The sequence below is a fragment of the Martes martes genome (genome assembly GCF_963455335.1).
Source record: "Martes martes genome assembly, chromosome: 8".
In the NCBI taxonomy this organism is placed as follows: Eukaryota; Metazoa; Chordata; class Mammalia; order Carnivora; family Mustelidae; genus Martes; species Martes martes.
In genome coordinates this window covers 17,884,501-17,905,203 of record NC_137895.1, presented here as the reverse complement: position 1 = coordinate 17,905,203, position 20,703 = coordinate 17,884,501, and the positions used below count along the sequence as shown (strand labels likewise).

The following is a 20,703-nucleotide window of genomic DNA, read 5'->3' as shown; positions in this document are numbered from 1 at the left end:
GCGAGGGCTCTGGCGGCCCCCAAGTGACGCAAGAAAAGCCAGATTCGTGTTTACCAGCCGGAGGCGGAGTCCAGACTCGGAGAGGCCGACCCCCGAACTCAGGGCGGCCGCGGCCAAGGTGTCGGAGCTTTCCAGACCTGCTTCTACAGGCTGTGTACCCCGGAGAGTCCTGGAACAAATACAAACCTCTACTACAGTCAGAACAAGACGTAAGTTCTAAAACACGCAGGACATAATCACAGCAAAGACACGGTGGGAAACGCCGCAGAGATAAACTACGCAGCTGGTCCACAGGCCAAAGACTACGATTCCCAACATGCAATGCAGCGTACCCCCACCCCGGTACGTTGCATGCCGGGAACTGTAGTTCCTCACCGCCTTCTTCTGAAAAGTACTCCGGGGATTTTCAACCTCCCACGTGTTTCTCTTCTCCGGGATGCACCGCCAAAGAGAAAGCTGGCTGCGAAAAGGCGCGCGGGTATCATTCCCAACGTGACCCCACTTATAGATGGAGAGAGCGAAGAACCGTTGCCATGACTACCGTTTCCCCTGGTCACGGAATAAACGTGCTCAAGGTTCCGGAAGTGGTTCCTCTGCGACCTCTCCAAAACGAGGGATGTGTTCTGTGCTGACGTTCATTGGGCCGTTTCCTTGAGAGGCCAAAGCTACCCAGGCAAAGGGGCGGTCCCGTGTGAGAGGGCCCGCGGAGTCATTTGATTGGAGAAGAGAGACTACGGTTGACCAATCGGAGGGAGCCACGCTTCGGGCATCGGGCACCGCACCTGGACAGCTCTGATTGGTACACTGCTGTCCCCCCCACGAGTCCCCATTGGGTAGAGCGGGTGCGTGGTGCGGCACCATTGGTGGGTTCGTGTTTCCCGTCCCCCGCCCGCGAGAGGCTGGGGTGAAAAGCGGCCCGACCTGTTTGGGGGTAGTGGGCGGACCGCGCGGCTAGTGGTGTGAGGATCTGAGCCCCGTGGTGGGGGGTGGAGGCGGCTCCTGCGATCTAAAGGGACTTGAGACTCTCACCGGCCGCGCGCCATGAGGGCCCTGTGGGTGCTGGGCCTCTCCTGCGTCCTGCTGACCTTCGGTGAGTGATCCCAGAGGAGCGGGCACCCCCGGACGCCCCCCCACTCCTCAAGCGCGGCTTCTTCTCGAAGGTTCTGGGGGCGTTGAGCCTAGGAGGGGGATTACGGGGCCTCCGTTGGGCCAAGGGGAATTCCTCGCCTTTCCTCGAAAGAGGCTCAGGGGAGTTCGCGCACTCTCCTCTGTAGGAAGGAAAAGCGAGGACCGAGAACATTGAACTCCCGTGCTCATCTCCTAGTAGTCGTGCTTAGAGGTCTCGAGCAAGTTGGGGTGGGGCGTCTCTCGGGCTCTTGGTCCCCTGGGAGCCTTGCGGGTGCCCGTTCCGGAGGGTTTTTGTCAGACGCAGGAGCCTTTGGCCCTCTGAGCTTGGGGACCCCCGCACCCAGTCTGCGAGTCAGAACGCGGGTTTCCTTTCTTAGGTGCTGGACTGGGGACTGTGGGGCTCTGAGTCAGAAGAAAGGCGGTGTCAGCGTGTTTGCTTCACTTTTGCTCGAGCTTCTCTCATCTCTTCCCTCGCTCAGTTGGGCCCGATTTCGGTTCCTCTCGCAGTGGTTGCACAAATTCTATTTGTAGTTTGACCTGCGGTATTGCAGGTCTAAGTTTTGGCATGGTCCATTGGGAGGCCTTGCCTGGGCCTGCACGCAACACGTGTGAATGTAGAAGGGACCTCGTATCGAGTCTGCCAAACTTTATTTATAAAGCATCCCAGGGCCGAGGGCCGCTCTTCAGACGTGATGGCAGCCTCCGTATTTCAGAATCTACTGGAGGACTCAGTATCTGAACTTAAATAAGAAATAAACCAAGTTGGGTTTACAGTGGGTGTTTAAACTAGTGGATCCATTCCTCTGACCCCACCTCCCATATTTACCCCTGAATTTTGCAACCTCTACTCTTGCCCTGTTTGATTTTATTTCTTCTGAGAAGTACACGAAGCAACCATGGTTTAAGAGTTTTCTGGTGTGAAATCTTTCAGGGTCGGTCCGAGCTGACGATGAAGTCGATGTGGATGGTACAGTGGAAGAGGATCTGGGTAAAAGTAGAGAAGGTTCAAGGACAGATGATGAAGTAGTACAGAGGTTTGTGTTCTTTTGAAACAGATTAGCCCTTATGAACACTGGAATATAATAGCTTGTTGTTTTTTCTTCAGATGTCTAGATGGCATGTAACACCCCAAATTTGAATACCTAAGAAACGGTCAAAGAAAATGTTAGGGCTATGAGGCATGGTCATACCTAAGTATCTCCAAACTTGCCCCTAGAATGACTGGTCAAAATGGGATGAATTTCTTTTGAAAACTATTCAGATAACTAGATTGCAGAATATAAGCTCTGTGACTTTCCGAAGACCCATTGGTTTTATATGCAGTTAAGTGTGTAAACTTAGTAGTTTTTGTTTTAACCTCTGCCGCCACTGTGGGGTTTGAATTCCTGACCCCCAGATCAAGAGTTGCGTGTTCTACTGACTCAACCATCCAACTGCCCCTAAACTTCATAATTTTAAAAAAGATTTCTCTCAGTTGAGTAGTGTTCTCAAAGTTGGCCCCCTGGGACTTAATTGACAGTTTTGTAGAGCCTTAGTAGCCAAAGCTTCCCAGTCAAAGAGGCAGTCCCTCATGTGTGGGAACATAGAAGTATGACCTTCCTTTTTATTTTTAGTAGAGGAAAGTCATGTTCATTTTTCTGACTGTTTTAAGAACTGAATATTACAACTCAATGCTAAAGTGATAAAATTTTACTGTGGTAAAATAATAGAAATAGTGGATTGGTAATATTTTATAATAGGCTTCCATTTTACCCTTTTAACCCTTAAGACAATCCTCTGAGACCACTATGCTTTCGTCACAGAATCCTGTGTTTTGAGGGGGAACTAAGCAAGCAATGCAATAGTTGTTCATCAACATTTTTTCCTTAGAGAGGAAGAAGCTATTCAGTTGGATGGATTAAATGCATCCCAAATAAGAGAACTTAGAGAGAAGTCAGAAAAATTTGCCTTCCAAGCTGAAGTTAATAGAATGATGAAACTTATCATCAACTCATTGTATAAAAATAAAGAGGTAAGCGACAATGTAGTGGGGATCATACTATTTTCTCTCTGTGCAATAGCATACTTGTTTACCTTTATAATAAATACACTTAGGTAGTAACTCCAACTTAGCAGTTATTAGCACAGTTTAAATACCCAGTATATATAAAAATTACTGCCAGATACTTGTGGGGGGTGGTGGTTGGACATTTTCCTTTTGTCCTTTCTCCTCCAAATATGTTCATAGTCTGCTAAACAGGGTTGAGGGCAGCCACACAAACCAAGGCCGGTTTGTTACATACATAAAGATCACTAGTATGAGACTTGAGTGTTACTAACCTTACCAGTGTGGGTATCCCTTACACTTGTTACAGTCTTATGTGTAAAGAGTTGTACCTCCTTTTACCAAGAGAGTAGAGCCACTTCTGTACATGAGTTTGACATTAAATTTGCTGTTTTATATATCTTGAGAGTAATCAAAGTGTGTGTTAAATCTGACTTCCATTTAGATTTTCTTAAGAGAACTGATTTCAAATGCTTCTGACGCTTTAGATAAGATAAGGTTAATATCACTGACTGATGAAAATGCCCTTGCTGGAAATGAGGAACTAACTGTCAAAATTAAGGTAAGCTTAAAACTTAAAACTTTCTTCTAAAGCAAAAAAAGAGTCCATAGGGATAGGGAATCTGAATCAGTCAAGATAGGCCAGGTTATGCTGCAGTAACAGATAACCCCCCAAGCCCAGGGGCTTAAATTGGGGTTTTGCACTTACGTGTTAGCTATGACTGCCTTTGAGCTACGCAGTGGGTTTGAATAGTTGTAACAGAGACCATATGGCCCACGTGCCTAAAATATTTACTCTGGCCCTTTTTCAGAAAAAGTTTGCTAACCCCTGGATTAACTCATCAACCACAGGCCACTGTGGCCTTTGTTTTGTATCATCTTTACTCCTGGACACAGGCTGATTGAGTAGCCACCATCTGGAGTATAGCTTGTTGCCATGGTACAGAGAGCTTGGAGGGTCTCCCATCCCATAAAGGCTCTAGTCTGAAAGCTACATTCTTGACTCCCACTTGGAACTCACTGGCCAGAACTGGTCACATGGCCTTAATAACCAAAAATGAAGGAAGCATATTCCTTCTATGTTTCCGGAAGACGGAGCTGGGAGTATTTAGTGAAGAACATTGATCACCATAGAATCTAAATACGTTAGTCATTCAGGTTTTGAACCTTTTTATTTTCTGTGAACGAAATAGTCACAATATAAAATTCTATTTTTCTTAAATTTTTTTTTTCAAAAATAACTTGTTTTGTTTAGTTCTATCTCTGCCCTTTGAAATTTAGACCAGTCTCTGTCTTCTTTATATTGATGCTTTCTCAAATACATTGAATTTAAGGTTATTTTCTATAAAGAAAGATGCTTTCATGTAAGGTGCACATTTTCTGAAAAGGCCATAAAATACTATACAGAGAAAAATTACCCAGTTTAGTTTTCTGTATTGGAATTGAGGTGGCCCAAAGTCGGTAGTTTCTGAATATATAGCCCAGAATTTACTTGTCATACTGTGAGTATTAAGCAAATAAAACTGTCCTGTTCTTGTCTTGCTTTCAGTGTGACAAGGAGAAGAATCTGCTACATGTCACAGACACTGGTGTAGGAATGACCCGGGAAGAGCTGGTTAAAAATCTTGGTACCATAGCCAAATCTGGAACAAGCGAGTTTTTAAACAAAATGACTGAGGCACAAGAAGATGGCCAGTCAACTTCTGAATTGATAGGCCAGTTTGGTGTCGGTTTCTATTCTGCCTTCCTTGTAGCAGATAAGGTTATTGTCACGTCAAAACACAACAACGATACCCAGCACATCTGGGAGTCTGACTCCAATGAATTTTCTGTAATTGCTGACCCAAGAGGAAACACTCTAGGACGGGGAACAACAATTACGTGAGTATTACTGATTCCTAGTAAGAAGTAACCATCCTAGTGAGGATCTTGACTCTGAGCAAACCACTTATTCTGGGCTTTCATTCCTTTTCTATAAAATTGACCTGTTCCCATCACCTGAGGAAGTATTTTAAGGACCGCCTAAGGGCAAAGAGTTTTATAATGGCTGCTATACATAGCAAAAAGTCGAAGGGTTAGCTCTTGTAGGGGAGAAGGCAAATTGAAAGCCTCACAGAAGTGGGTTGATTCAAGAGTTCCCAAGAAGCAAGACTTGGGAAAGAAGTGTCAGATCTGTGGAGGATTGTGTGTGGCTGTAAAGGCAAGGAGGCACAGCATGTTCCCAGGATTAAAGAAATTCCTCTCAGTTGGTGACAATGATAGACATTTTGATTAGCTTTTTTAAGGTTTTCTGAAGATGAATGTGGAAGGTGGCAGGACTGGATGAGAGGATACTCTGGGAGTGACTATTGAAAGTACTGAACTATGGTAGTAATTGGCGCTGGGTGGGGACCGGTTGGAGAGAAAGGGTACAAATAAAGAGGCTGAAGAAAGTTAATGAGAGTTCTTCAGAGGAAGATGTCTCCTTTGAGGATGGTTGCAAGTTGTTGAATTCAAACTAGAATTTGGTTTAAGCCAGTAACCGTTACTTGTATAGATGAGGCAGATCTCATGAGCAGGGTCTCTTGGTGTTTGTAGCACTGTGAAGTAAACAGAGCAGCTTTTTGCCCCACCTCCACAAATATAACAAGATACTTAAATTTCCTTAATATCTAGGAAATGACAAATAAATACTGAGCTATATGAAGCTACCAGCTTTAGGCCACATCAGAGAAATTCCATTTCAGAGGTCATTTGGCTTGCTTGTTCCCAGGTGAAAATGTGCCTACAGCCTCAACTTTTTTGTTAATCCAGTTTTAAATTTTCTCAACATAAGAATTTTAAAATAGAGTATAAGAAAGTATATATCTATCATTTTGACCAGTGTTCTTCACCCTAGAAGGTATTTTCATAAATGGTATTTTAACAAAGACTAATTAAATGAGTCATTTTAGTACTTTTACTAACTTTTCCCAATTCACCTTTCTCTGCCTCCGTTATTCACAGTCCTCTCTCCTGCTGTCATTTGGAAGCATCACTAATAGTTACACCCCCATGCCCTCTCTGTTAGGTGTTAAAGGAACATAGGTAAACTTCATCTCTTAACTACAGTGAGCTAGAAAATGACATCCCAAGAGGGATGATGTCTTAGGTGAGAGACAGGTGAGAGTACCTAGATGGAAGCTCCATGGAAGCAAATATTGCTTGACTATTCCGTTCCCAGAGCCTAACACTTGACTGGCAGATGTTTCTAGGAGTGAACATGGGTAATCCGGACAGCTTCGTGCAGGTAGCGTGGATGGCTGATGAGTGAGTGAAACCTTACAAACCCTGAGCAGAGTTGCCATTTTCCTTCAAGTCCTTCTACCCCAGCGTTTATTCAGCAGATAATCATTTGAGTGCCTGTCACCTGCTAGGGTTTAGGACTCCAGTGGGGTATAAGACCAGTGCAGTCATTCCTTCCATGTGGCTAGTTCTAGTAAAGAAAAACGTGAAATAATTTCAGAGTGGCAAATGCCAGAAAGGAAGCTAGAGAACACTTCCCTTATCAGAAGGACTTTCTGAAATCCTGGTAAGTTAGGTTCCAATATTCTAGGCAGCAAGCACAGTGTGTTGGAAGTTCCAAAGACAAGAGGCCCATTTAAGGAACTGACAGTATAGAATGGCCAAAGGAAGAAGGAAAGAGAAGGCAAGAAAATGATGAGGTCAAGGTCCCACCTTAAATACATGATTTCATCTTCTATTTGACTAATAAAATAGAAGCCATCAAACAATTGAGGGCCTGCCTACTTCTGTTCCCACCCCTAAATTAGCTCCTGCTGTACTCTTATGAGCAAGTTTGTGAGGATTCAAGGAGATCATGAAAGTAGCATCCAGTAAATGCTAACTAGTACATTTGCTTCTGTCCTTCCTACTGTGAGGGAGGTATTCTACATTTTTCCCTAAAGCTGGTCACTACTACTGATCTGCTGCCTGCCTCCTACCTCCTCAGAGGCTAAACAAATTAATTCCAACCCCATCTTTTGAAGTTACTCTTTCCCACACACTCGCTCTTTCCCATCAAAATGTAAACATGTTCAAGTGTCAGTGGGGAAAGAAAAGAGAGAGGTGGTGCCGCACCCCCTTCTACAGTCAGGCATTGACGTTATCTACCACCTTTCCATTGAAATAAGTCACCAGTAATCTTGTTGCTAAATCCAGTCGATTTTTAGTCATATTTTAGTGAAATTTAAATTGACTTTGCTCCCAGCAATAGGTTTTCTTTTTTCCTGAGTTTTCCTCTTCTGTTTCCTACATAATTTGCTATTTATTTAACACCATCCGCTTAGTACCTAGTTTCCATGACCCTGAATATCTTTTTGTTTCCTTTGCCTGTTGCTTAAATGTTGACAGTATCTCTCTTTTAAAGGTAACTGTCAGCCCTTTCTCATTATTTTTGTGTTCCTTGTGCAGTCTTCTTACCTGATGGGTTTGGCTTCCAGTTCTTGCTCAGGGCTCTCAAATCTCTATTCTTAGTCTGGATCAGGAGTCAGCTGACTTTTTCCCGAGGGCCAGCTAGTAAATATTTTAAGCATTTGGACAGTCAGATCTGTCATATGTCACAACTCTGATGTTTTCTTGCTCGAAAGCGGACAATACATGATGAGGTTGTGTCCCAGTAAAATTTCTTATGGGTGCCAGCCATAGTTTGCCAATCTTAGATTGGAGATCTAGGTCTAGATCTCCCTACTGGGTTCTTCATTCATATATCCAGTGGCCTTTTGAATACCTCTAAGATGTAACCATCATCTTGAACTTGGATCCACAAATGAACTTTCCTCCAACCCCACACCACTAAGAAACATGTTCTGAAACCAGAGGCTCGGCCACTTCATTAGGCTGTGTCATCATGAACTATCTACCTCTTGTTAATGGCACTAAACTGTAAGCTTTTTGAAGCCAGAAGGGACCCATGATACAACATTGGCCATATTTATTTATTGGGAGCACAAACACCAAAACGTGTGCTCCCCATGTGTTTGAGGGTATGTTAAAGATGTGTTGTTAGTGGTGAGTGGAGGAGGGATTTGCAGAAGGGACAGTAAGGAAGAAGAAACAATGCTGCAGTTTTCAGTATTAGAATTATCTAAGCCAGTGCTGTCCAGTAGAGCTCTAGAAGTATTCTACCTCTGCACCATCTGGTACTAGCCACATTTGTCTACTGAATACCTAGAATATGGCAGTGCAATTAAAGAGCTAACTTTAAGTTTTATTAAAAATGAAATCTGAGTACTGTTTTGGACAGTGGAGATAGAAATAATAAGATTAATTTCCTAGCTTTTTTAAGGGACATGTTTTTAAGTGTTCACTCTCTATAGGAGAGAATTTTTTTTAAAGGTTTTATTTTTAAGTAATCTGCATACCCAACATGGGACTGAAACTCACAACCCTGAGATCAAGAATCTCACAGTCTTCCAACTGAGCCAGCCAGGTGTGTCTGGGTTCGCCATCTATGATAATCATTAGATTTCAAAAGTAACTATCAGAGTGCATGTCATTCCATTTTTCTCCAGAATGTTTCAGTGCCTTCTTACCTTTTTTTTTTTTTTTTTTTTTTATTTATTAGACAGAGATCACAAGCAGGCAGAGAGGAGGAAACAGGCTCCCTGCTGAGCAGAGAGCGCGATGCAGGGCTTGATCCCAGGATCCTGGGATCATGACCTGAGCTGAAGGCAGAGGCTTTAACCCACTGAGCCACCCAGGCACCCCAGTGCCTTCTTACCTTGAGCTAATTTAACATTTCGGTTCTTCAAATGAAAAAACTAAACACACACACAAAACCTAAACAAAAAACCCAACATATTCATAAGATTGGAACATTTGCACTGTTTACCTGGAACTAAGGATATTTTCCACTTGAGGGACCAAGGAAGATTCTTCCCGCTACTGTACTCATGTTTGGTATGTTTAGCTCACAAACCGTCATTGGTGATAAGAGTTTTTAACGTGAAAAACGGGCCATCCTGGATTACACCGAACTGCTGGCCATTGGCTTTTTGTCAGGAAGGTATTTTGAATGAATTTATAATCAAATCTTTTAAACCAAGGATGTCTTTCTATAAATGTCTTATTTTCCTTTCAGACTAGTTTTGAAAGAAGAAGCATCTGATTACCTTGAATTGGACACAATTAAAAATCTCGTCAAGAAATACTCACAGTTTATAAACTTCCCGATTTATGTGTGGAGCAGCAAGGTAAATCTACACTGAGAAAATTTATGTGTATTAGGTGGGCATATGTTTAAATAACACTAAAAAAACAAAGGCTCAGTGTGTTTCAGTGCGGGATACTCACGATTTTCATATTGAAGACCTATTTTTTTGAGCTGTAATTGCATTTCATACTCGTTAGACAGAATTATGAAATAAAAGAAATTTAACTGTAATTCTACTTCACCAGACTGAAACTGTTGAGGAGCCCATGGAGGAAGAAGAAGCAGCAAAAGAAGAAAAAGAAGATTCTGATGATGAAGCTGCAGTGGAAGAAGAAGAAGAAGAAAAAAAACCAAAAACCAAAAAAGTAAGTCTGGTTCATCTCCACACTAAAGTGTTGTTCAGAACATGTTTGAGAAAACACAGAACCCCAAGTATGCACAGACTGATGGGAGTTAAGTTTTAATTCTTTAAGGTCTTTTTTTCCTCCAGATGTTAAGTCCATAGGCCCAACTTAAAAACAAGAACTAAGTTTATTTGCTAGTGTGTATGTTTTCTGCCTGTGGGAAGTTTTAAGTAGCAAACACAGATCATTTTTAGGCAGTTTTCTGAGTTCTGTATATTGCCCAGGACTAGCTTATCATATTCTAAATTTTAAGATCTTAAAAATCTTTCTGCATCTTTTGTCATGTAGATATTAACCATAATATTAGCTCTCTGACCTCTTCAGGTGGCAGAGCAGGTGGAAGTAATGGTGGGTTTGAGGAATATTTATTGTAAGGTGTTAGATTGCTTTAAGTCCTGAAGTAGGAATAATTAATGTGTATATATCCTTCTAATCTCAAAACAGATATTTTCAAGAAGTTACATTGTAGCTACTTTAATAATGGAAAAAATCTTTAATTGGCTTTCTGTCAGTTATAATAACGGGTTGCCATCTTTGCATTACAGATCAGTCTTAAATGTTGAGAGAATTATTTTTAGATTTTTTATCCCATTGGCAGGAGCCATAGTAGTTTAGCAATGCCTTTCGGTGCTTCCCACATTCATCTGAACTGTCTTAAGGTTATGGTTCCTGCCAGTATTACTGTGGCTGGCTGACTGACCATGTACTATGACTTCAGGTAGAAAAAACCGTCTGGGATTGGGAACTTATGAATGACATCAAACCAATATGGCAGAGACCATCAAAAGAAGTAGAAGATGATGAATACAAAGCTTTCTACAAATCATTTTCAAAGGTAAGTATTATTTTAGAATAATGTGATGAACATTACTAAATCAAAAGTGTTTTTTGATTGTTTTATAACTGTTTCAACACGGTTGATTTCCTTTTTAATCTTGTGTGTTTTATATTACGTATGCATTTTAAGAATTTACTCTGAGGAGTCATAAGCTTCACCAGATGGCCAAGGGGCCTGTGTTACAAAAAAGATTTAACTACCTACATAGGTAGGTGGATGATTTCCGTAAAACATATCTTATATTGAATGGCTTTTAACATTATTGGCTTTTTTCCACTCAAGGATGAATACCTTTTATTTTTTTTTAATTTTTTTGATAGCCGACATACAATGTTACATTAGTTTCAGGTGTACAACAGTGATTGAGGATCTCTGTACTCTGCTGTGCTCCCCACGAGTGTGCTACTATCTGTCACCATACGACACTGTTACAGTATCATTGACTATTTCCTGTGCTGTACTGTTCATTCGCATGACTTACTGATTCCATAACTGGAAGCTTGTATCTTCTCCCTTTCACCTGTTTTGTCCATCCCCTACCCAACTCTTTGGCAACCATCAGTTCCCTGTACCCATAGGTCTGATTCTGCTTTATGTTTGTTGATTCATCTGGCTTTTAACCTAACCTTTAAAAAGCCTACGTAAAACCTCAAACATTTATTGTGAGGTTGTATGCTTAGGAATAATTACTAGATCTTTGTTTCCTTACCTATTTCCTTTTACTGATCCTTTTTAACTGTAGAATCCAAAACTAGCATTGGTTAAGATTGTTTCAAGTTAATATTTCCTCATACAGCATTTTGTACAAAACATTTAGCATGGCTAGATAAAACTTGACTTGCTGTGGTTGTGTTTGTTCTTTAATCTTTATTCTTTTGATTTGTTTCTTAACCTTCTTTGTTTTCCTTACGTTAACATCCAACCATCCCTTAAGTTTTATTTCTTAAAACTGTCCTCTTGGTTCTGCCTCCACTTTTATTCCCATGAAGAGTCTTAAGTGTATACAAATGTAACATACTTTCTTCTGGGATAGCTCCATGAAGAGTCTTAAGTGTATACAAATGTAACATACTTTCTTCCGGGATAGCTGTATTAGAAATGTAATGTGAGCTACTTAGGCACATTTTTAAAAGTTGAAACAGGGCACCTGGGTGCCTCAGTCAGTTAAGTGTCTGCCTTCAGCTCAGGTCATGATCTCTAGACCTAGCCCCATGTTGGGCACCCTGCTTAGCGGGGAGTCTGCTTCCCTCCTCCCTTTAGCCCCCACTCGTGCTCACTTGCATGCACACGCACTCTCTCTCAAATAAATACAATCTTTAAAAGTTGAAATGGGTGTAGTTAATTTTAATGTTTTATATTTTATATAAATTTTATATTTTTTTAATCCAACATACCCAAAATATTTTTATTTTAACATGTAATCATTATTCAAACAATTAATGACACATTTGTTGTTTTTTGGGGTTTTGTTTTTGTTTTTTGTACCGTATCTTCAAAGTCTGATTATCTATATTTACACTTACCCATACGTACCCCAATTTGGATTAGCCGCATTTCAAGCGCTTAGTACCCACAAATGGATCCGGTAATGGATAATGCAAATCTAGGGAATTTGGTTTTTTTAATTTATTTACATACCTCATTGTAGCCACTGCTATTATAGTTCATATCCCAATGGAAGAAAACTGTTCCTGAGAACTTTTCGTGGTTGAACAGTACACTCATGCAGCATTGTATACTGTCGATGAGACAAGATGATTTTTCTACCCTGTTCTTTGACAAATGTGGAACCTAGACTCATCCATTCTTCCCCGAGTTTAGGAGATCCAGTGATGCTGTTCATTAATGATGATCAGTGATCATCAGCAAAACAACCATGTCTGGCCAGTTAGAATAGCAGTCTTAACTGTTCTTTCCTCCAATCCCCGCCCCCCCGCCTTTTGTTGGTGAGGGAACTTTTTTTGCTAAATAAAGGCTTAACTGAGGGTGTACCACATGATAAATCACTTAGCCTTTGCACTGCCTTTTTCTGGTGCCTTTGGAATGACTAAATGCCTGACTAAATGCCATCTTTCCATAGGAAAGTGATGACCCCATGGCTTATATCCACTTTACTGCTGAAGGGGAAGTTACCTTCAAATCCATTTTATTCGTACCTACATCTGCTCCACGTGGTCTGTTTGACGAATATGGATCTAAGAAGAGTGATTACATTAAGGTGAGTTTTTAAATGTAAAAACTGAGTTTAAAATTTGAAAGTTTAATTTCCAGAAAGTGACTTTTTTTTTTTCCCCTGCTTAGCTGTATGTGCGCCGAGTATTCATCACAGATGACTTCCACGATATGATGCCCAAGTACCTTAATTTTGTCAAGGGTGTTGTAAGTATCTAAAGATAATGAGGAGGGGGTCGTTAAAAACGAGGGATGGAAATATTTTTTTGGTTTGTTGGTTTGGTTTTTTCCCAGTTTCTGTTGCTCACTGAACTTTTCTTTTGCCATCTAAAGGTGGACTCAGATGACCTCCCCTTGAATGTTTCCCGGGAAACTCTTCAGCAGCATAAACTGCTTAAGGTGAGTGTCTCTGGGAAGAGACTGGCTGCCTTTCTCTTTGGGCTTCAGAGGACGGGCTCTGTTAGTGGAGTCACCAGATAGGGAGACTAGTCCTTGGCTCTCTAGCTGAAGAACTTAATTTTAACTCTGGAATTATTAAATCCTAAGAATCTGATTGTTTTCTCCCTACTATTTAATGAGAGTTTCAAACCGATAGGAAAGTTGAAAGAATTACGTAGTAAACACCTATATAAGCCCACTATCTGGTCTAAAGATAGAACATAAATGTCAAAGTGATCTTGTGACTGTTTCCACTGACAACTTAGTTTCTGCTCAGTGTGACATGAGCTTGCTCACCATTCCCTGCCTCTTGATAAGTGGCAGTGACAGTGCCCGGTCTTTATATCTTTCACCAATATTCCTCTGCTGTCTTAAATATGGTAGGGTCTCAAAAGTTTGAGATGACGTTCTTTAATAAGTTATTCTTTAATTTCATTTAGGTGATTAGGAAGAAGCTTGTCCGTAAAACTCTGGACATGATCAAGAAGATTGCCGATGAGAAGTACAATGATACTTTTTGGAAAGAATTTGGTACCAACATCAAGCTTGGTGTGATTGAAGACCACTCAAATCGAACACGTCTTGCTAAACTTCTTAGATTCCAGTCTTCTCATCATCCAAGTGACATCACCAGTCTAGACCAGTATGTGGAAAGAATGAAGGAGAGACAAGACAAAATCTACTTCATGGCTGGGTCCAGCAGAAAAGAGGTGAGATGAACTCCTGTCAGGCATCCTGATACAGAGCCAACTCTTGAGAAAGAAAAAAAAAAAATGTCATGGTGAACTAGAGTCATCATGAGGCCTGGTCAATCACTGACAGAAAAGTCATTATATTCTCTGCACTTCTTATTTCTCCACTTGTAAAATGGGATTGTTTGTATATATAAATGTAGATACTAAGGTGAACAAGTATGCCAAGGCTAAATCTTGGAAACTTTATCACTTCTCTTTATTTTATAGGCTGAATCTTCTCCATTTGTGGAGCGACTTCTGAAAAAGGGCTATGAAGTGATTTATCTCACAGAACCTGTGGATGAATACTGCATTCAGGCTCTTCCTGAGTTTGATGGCAAAAGGTTCCAGAATGTTGCCAAAGAAGGCGTGAAATTTGATGAAAGTGAGAAAACGAAGGAGAGTCGTGAAGCAGTTGAGAAAGAATTTGAGCCTCTGCTCAATTGGATGAAAGATAAAGCTCTCAAGGACAAGGTATTCTTCAGGAAATTAGAACTTGTGAAATTTTAGCATCTGCATTTTCTTTTTTAAAAATTGTTTTGTCAACAAATTAAACTTTACATCTGGTTACCTTGTAACAATTAAAAGTTGTACAGAACAGTGTTTAATACTGTTAAATTTTGGTGAGGCTGAGCTTTAAAAAAAATTTTTTTTTAAGATTTTATTTATTCATTTAATTGACAGAGGGAGAGACAGCAAGAGAGGGAACATTAGCAGGGGGAGTGGGAGAGGGAGAAGCAGGCTCCCCACCAAGCAGGGAGCCCAATGTAGGGCTCGATCCCAGGACACGGGGATCATGACCTGAGCTGAAGGCAGACAAATGCTTAACAACTGAGCCACCCAGGTGCTCCAAGCTTAAAAATGTATAAACTACAGGAGTGCCTGGCTGACTCAGTTGGTATAGTATGTGACTCGATCTCAGGGTCATGAGTTTGAGCCCCTTGTTGGGTGTGGAGCCTGTTTTTTGGGTTTTGTTTTGTTTGTTTGTTTTAAGAGAGTATACAAGCAGGTAGAGGAGGGCACCTGGGTAGCTCAGTGGGTTAAGCCTCTGCCTTTGGCTCAGGTCATGATCTCCGGGTCTTGGGATTGAGCCCTCCATCAGGCTGTCTGCTCAGCGGGGGCTTGCCTCCCTTTCTCTGCCTGCTGCTCTGCCCACATGTGAGATCTCTCTCTCTGTCAGTTAAATAAATAAATAAAATCTTTATTTATTTATTTTTTTAAAAGGTAGGTAGAGGAGCAGAGGGAACTCAGTCTTAGAACCCTGAGATCATAAGCCAAAATCAAAAGTCAGACTCTTAACTGAGACACCCAGGCACTCCTGCTTTAAAAGAAAAAAAAAATGGGGGCGCTTGGGTTGTTCAGTTAGTTAAGTGTCTGCCTTTGGCTCAGGTCATGATCCCAGGGGCCTGGGATCAAGCCCCACATTGGGCTCCCTGCTCAGTGGAGAGTCTGCTTCTCTCTGTCCTCTGCTACTCCCCCTGCTCTCTTGCTGTCAAATAAAATCTTCTTAAAAATAAATTAATTAATTAGATTTAAAAAGTGTTACAAACTACAAAGAATTAAAAGGAAAACAGTGGTTTTTCTGTATGTGGGTACTATTCAGTTTTTTCCTTTGTTACTGAAAGTTTTCTGTAGTTTAGTACTGGTTTTTTTTTTTAAATGACTTAAGTTTTTGCTATTTAAATTTGTTTTATGTGCTTCAAAGATTTATTTTTTGACTGAAAATTTCAGATTATTAAAGATAAGAATCTTCTAAAAATCTGAATAAGAGGTATTATTATGACTTGCATCTGTTTATGATCTTATGTGCTGAATCCTTAGTTACTGAATGACCTTAACTGTTTGTATTTACATGTATCTCCCTTTTGGTTTCTTATCCTAAGATTGAAAAGGCTGTGGTATCTCAGCGTCTGACAGAGTCTCCATGTGCTCTCGTCGCCAGCCAGTACGGGTGGTCTGGCAACATGGAGAGAATCATGAAAGCTCAGGCATACCAGACGGGCAAAGACATCTCTACCAAGTAAGCCTCCTTGGGAAGGTCTCTGGCAAGGTGTTAGTTCTTGTCCTGCCTGCCTTTAGCAAATGATGTCAGCTTCTGTACAAAGAGCTGATGGCATTAAGCGTCCACCACTACTCCTCTGTATTAGACGACCCAAGTTTACAAGTTTACGGATTCCTCTGCTCTGACGTTAGACTGATAAAGGAGAGGTGTTGGGCTCATGATTTATTTTATGGCATTTTTATAAACAAAAGGAAATTTTCTTAATCTGCGACATACATAGCTTTTATTTTTGCACTCGATTATATACTTGGCTTGGTATCTGGACTAATTGGACATTTTTAGATACTAATAGTTACAGAGGAGGTTAATGACAATGATGTTAGATTAATGAATTCAGTCCTTTTTTTTAACTGCCATCTCCCCTTCCCCCAAAAATGCCCCACAAAATAAAGGGTAAAGGGCCCCTGAGAACAAGTTTATGAACTAAAGGGCTAAGTACTAGGGTTACACTGGGTCTTCAGTATCCCTTATTTTCAAGGAATGTATATGCCAAATTTATATCTTAAAGTCACAGCAATAGTCTTGAAAATGCCTTCCTCCCTGCTTTCATTTTCCCTTCTCCCACCTGGATTGTTTTTTTTATTTGCTCTCTGATCATCCTACATTTCCCCAAGGCCTAGCTTAGGATTCTTCTCACAAGTGTAGTCTCCTCCATTGTCACAATTCCAGAACTTTATCTGTGTTTTTTTATACATATAAGGTGCATTCCATATTTAGTGAGACTCCACAAGTATAAGGTTTCCACTGTAAAATGCTAAAATGGCATCTTGCTTACATGTCTTACCCCCCTCGAGATTTTATAGATTATAAAATTCAGGGGGCGCCTGGATGGCCCAGTAGGTTAAGCCTCTGCCTTCGGCTCAGATCATCTCAGGGTCCTAAGATCGAGCCCCACATTGGGCACTCTGCTCAGCAGGGAGCCCACTCCCCCCCCCCCGCCCCCACTGACCTCTGCCTGCCTCTCTGCCTACTTGTGATCTCTGTCAAATAAATAAAATCTTAAAAAAAAATAAAATTCAGGTGGGAAACAGGTTTCTACTTATATCCCATTGCAGCAGTATAGTAGCTATTATATAAATGTTTATCTAATTCAGTCATTTTTCAATGGGAAGTTACCTTCCGCCCAACAAACACTTACCTACTATGTCTTTACCTTGGTGCTCTAAGTAGACGTCACTGCTGTCTTTCTGGCAGTAGGATAATGGATCAAGTCATAATCTTCTAAACTCTGCATCTATACCAGGTATACCAAGATAGGGATAGATGTAGTTCCTCCCTCCTCAGCTGTAGGAGGGAGGACAGTCACAACTGACAAACGTAATGGAAGGTAGACTAGAATGCATTGAGAGCTGAGCTCCAATAGAAGAAAGTTTGTCCTGGAACCATATTGGTGAAGGCATCATGAAAAAGGTAGTAACAGACCAGCAGGCAGAAGCTGCGTGGTTGTTTCCGAACTCTGTGGGACACCGAGCTGCAGTTAAGTGAGAATAAATTAAGAGTCAATGAAGATGACACTAAATCCATTCATCCATTCAGCAAAGCTGTAGGCACTTGAGATGCATTAGTAAATAATTCTCTTTATAGCACTGTTCTATCACACCTTGCCCATCCCTATTTAAAAGTCAAAGCATAGTGTAGTGATATAAATAGTATTGATTTTTTTCCCAGGAGTTCTCTGTGATTATAAAAATGTGTAGAACATGGAAAATGTATGAATTCTGAAATTTGATGTTTTTTTTTTTATTATTTTTATTAACATATAATATATTACTTGCTTCAGGGTACAGGTCTATGAATCATCAGGCTTACACATTTCACAGCACTCACCATATCACATACCCTCCCCAATGTCCATAGCCCAGCCATCCTATCCCTACCCCCTCAGCCCCCAGCAACCCTATTTGTTTTGTGAGATTAAGAGTCTCTAATGGTTTGTCTCCCTCTTGATCCCATCTTGTTTCATTTTTCCTTTCCCTACCTCCCACAATCCCCCGCCCTGCCTCTTAAATTCCACATATGAAATTTGATGTTTCTTAATGGTCATTTTTATCCCTTACCAGTTACTATGCCAGCCAGAAGAAAACATTCGAAATTAATCCCAGACATCCCCTGATCAAAGACATGCTTCGACGGGTTAAGGTGAGTAATATTGCAGCCGTACTCCTTTATCTTTTAATTGGACTACTTTGTACCTTTTAATATTAACCAGATGTCCCTTCTTCCATCTTAGGAAGATGAAGATGACAAAACTGTTTCAGATCTTGCTGTGGTTTTGTTTGAAACGGCAACACTGCGGTCGGGATATCTGTTACCAGACACTAAAGCCTATGGAGATCGAATAGAAAGAATGCTTCGCCTGAGTTTAAACATTGACCCTGATGCAAAGGTTTGAAATAATTTATGGAATGTTTGAATCCTCCAGTGTCACACACGGCTAGAGTTAATAAGAAATTCCCCTTTCATAGACTTTTTTTTTTTTTAATCTCTCTCTTTGTTAGCGTGATTGTTAACTAATTACCATATTCACTCTACAGTTGTGGATAGAACAGGAGGGAAGTTAATTATAATATTATACATTTAAATGAATAAAGTGAAAATAGACCCAAAGTACTGGATCCATGAATGAGCTCATAACATGTTGCCCTTAGGTGGAAGAAGAACCCGAAGAAGAACCTGAAGAAACAACAGAGGACACCACAGAAGACACAGAGCAAGACGAGGAAGAAGAAATGGATGCAGGAACAGACGAAGAAGAAGAAACAGTAAAGGTATAGCAAGTCAAGAATGGGGCTCGCATGTTAGTTCTTGGAAAATTAGGCAGACTTTTATTTTTAGTTCTGGTGTTAGGCCTATGTAGCTTCCAGAAGTCAGACTTCAGGAAATCCGCCAAAAAAACAGGCGTCTAATATCAAATTCAAAAGCTGGAGCCGGTCCTTTTTTTTTCTTCTCTAAACGAAGTATATGCTTTCATTGTCCCATTCCTTTTGTTTCTTTGTTTTAGCCGTCCATTCTTGAGATCTTGTTAAATAGATTTTTTTAAGCCCATAAGGTTTCTATAGTCTTTGCCACCTGCTTCTGCCGTACTGTATCGCAGCAGTAGCCCATTTTAAATTCTTAATTATTTGTGTACAGAGGCCATAGATCCTATTGTTGAGTTCTGAACTTATTTTGCAGATTTATAGGTGAGGTTCTAGCCTACCTCTGAAATAATGGAACTATGCGGGGCCCATTAGAGTTGTTTTTTTCCACACAGGAACCTTCTGTGAACTAACATTTTTTCTGCTGGTTTTTCATGTCTTCTGATTTTTCTCTTTTCACAGAAATCTACAGCTGAAAAAGATGAATTATAAATTATACTCTCACCATTTGGATCCTGTGTGGAGAGGGAATGTGAAATTTAAGTCATTTCTTTTGGGAGAGACTTGTTTTGGATGCTCCCCCCAGCCCCTTCTCCCCTGCACTGTAAAATGTTGGGATTGTGGGTCACAAGACAGAAGTGGGTTTTTTTAGTTGAATTTTTTTTAACATTCCTCATGAATGTAAATTTGTACTATTTAACTGACTATTCTTGGTGTAAAATCTTGTCATGTGTATAAAAATAAAAAAGATCCCAAATATTCCATGTCTTGCTTGTCTTCATGATTGTACATACTTAGCTCTTGTTTTTTTTTTTTTTTAATCCTGTGTTTTGGGGGTTTTTCTCCCTTACAAAATGATTTGTATAGATTACAGAAAAGTCTTTTTTAGATCAGTATTTTTAAAAAGTCACGTATGTAGAGAAAAGACTGTTCCTTACAGAAGAATTCCAAATAATACATGCAGATACACTCCCCCTTCCAGGAGGTGGGGCTTAATTGTCCTTTCCTTTTTGAAAATGAACTAGACTTAGTGGCTGTCCTTACAGTATGGAAAGGGGAAAATAGTAACTTTGTAGCAGAGAAACCTGGCAGACACGACCTTAACCTGGTGGTCAGGGTTCATATCCCCAGTGATGTGTATCCTTGACAGGATGTGGTAAGAAAGGTTCTGCCGTCTTTACCATCAAACACACAGTATGTGAACAGTTGGGTTTTTTTTTTAAGATTTTATTTATTTATTTGACAGATGGAGATCACAAGTAGGAGAGAAGCAGGCAGAGAGGAGGAAGCAGGCTCCCTGCTGAGCAGAGAGCCCCGGGGCTCGATCCAGAACCCTGGGATCATGACCTGAGCCGAAGGCAGAGGCTTTAACCCACTGAGCCACCTAGGCGCCCCTGTGAACAGTATTCTTTAAAAGTTTCAAGGTCAAAACCAAGGACAGAAATAGACTGAAGACCTGGCAACTAAGCGCACTCTTTGCCTGGATTAAACTGGTAAAATTTAGTCTGGAGTTCATGGTTCTTTGGCTTTGACCTATGGACCAGCATTCATGAGATCAGGAAGGGAACATGGGGTTCTCTACTATCTTTGCAGTTTCCCTGTAAATCTAGAGCTATTCCAAAATAAGGGTGTTTTTCAAAACACGCATTATTCTATAACAGGTAAATTGTAGATACTGAGTGATGATACTCATCAAGCAATCATTTAATTCCTTCTGAAATGTATTTATGGGAGAAATAGTTTTCTCTAATTTCACTAATTGATAGCCATCTGAAATGGTAGTCTATTTTTTAACTGGCTAGGGAGAGAAAACCTGAGTTGTATATTCAGAGATCATGTGTGTATACTCAGAG

At 40.7% G+C, this 20,703-nt stretch overlaps 1 protein-coding gene across 1 annotated transcript; it reads left to right on the top strand.

Annotated features, from left to right (window-relative positions):
* Window positions 1-891: 891 nt before the first annotated feature.
* Window positions 892-19,614, top strand: HSP90B1 (heat shock protein 90 beta family member 1). Its single transcript, XM_080810425.1, has 18 exons — window positions 892-1,090; window positions 2,060-2,162; window positions 2,998-3,139; window positions 3,618-3,734; window positions 4,722-5,053; window positions 9,273-9,384; window positions 9,590-9,709; window positions 10,467-10,583; window positions 12,667-12,804; window positions 12,888-12,965; window positions 13,092-13,157; window positions 13,637-13,906; window positions 14,159-14,404; window positions 15,814-15,950; window positions 18,053-18,131; window positions 18,223-18,378; window positions 18,641-18,760; window positions 19,313-19,614. The coding sequence occupies exons 1-18, from the start codon at window positions 1,042-1,044 to the stop codon at window positions 19,340-19,342; spliced, it is 2,412 nt and encodes an 803-aa protein (XP_080666551.1). The 5' UTR covers window positions 892-1,041; the 3' UTR covers window positions 19,343-19,614.
* Window positions 19,615-20,703: the final 1,089 nt, after the last annotated feature.

Bases quoted from the DNA above. Each gene is read 5' to 3' on its own strand.
- HSP90B1 (XM_080810425.1), top strand. From the start codon at position 1,042: ATGAGGGCCCTGTGGGTGCTGGGCCTCTCCTGCGTCCTGCTGACCTTC. The intron at 1,091-2,059 runs GTGAGTGATCCC...GAAATCTTTCAG, and splicing joins CTGCGTCCTGCTGACCTTCG to GGTCGGTCCGAGCTGACGAT. The intron at 15,951-18,052 runs GTAAGCCTCCTT...ATCCCTTACCAG, and splicing joins GGCAAAGACATCTCTACCAA to TTACTATGCCAGCCAGAAGA.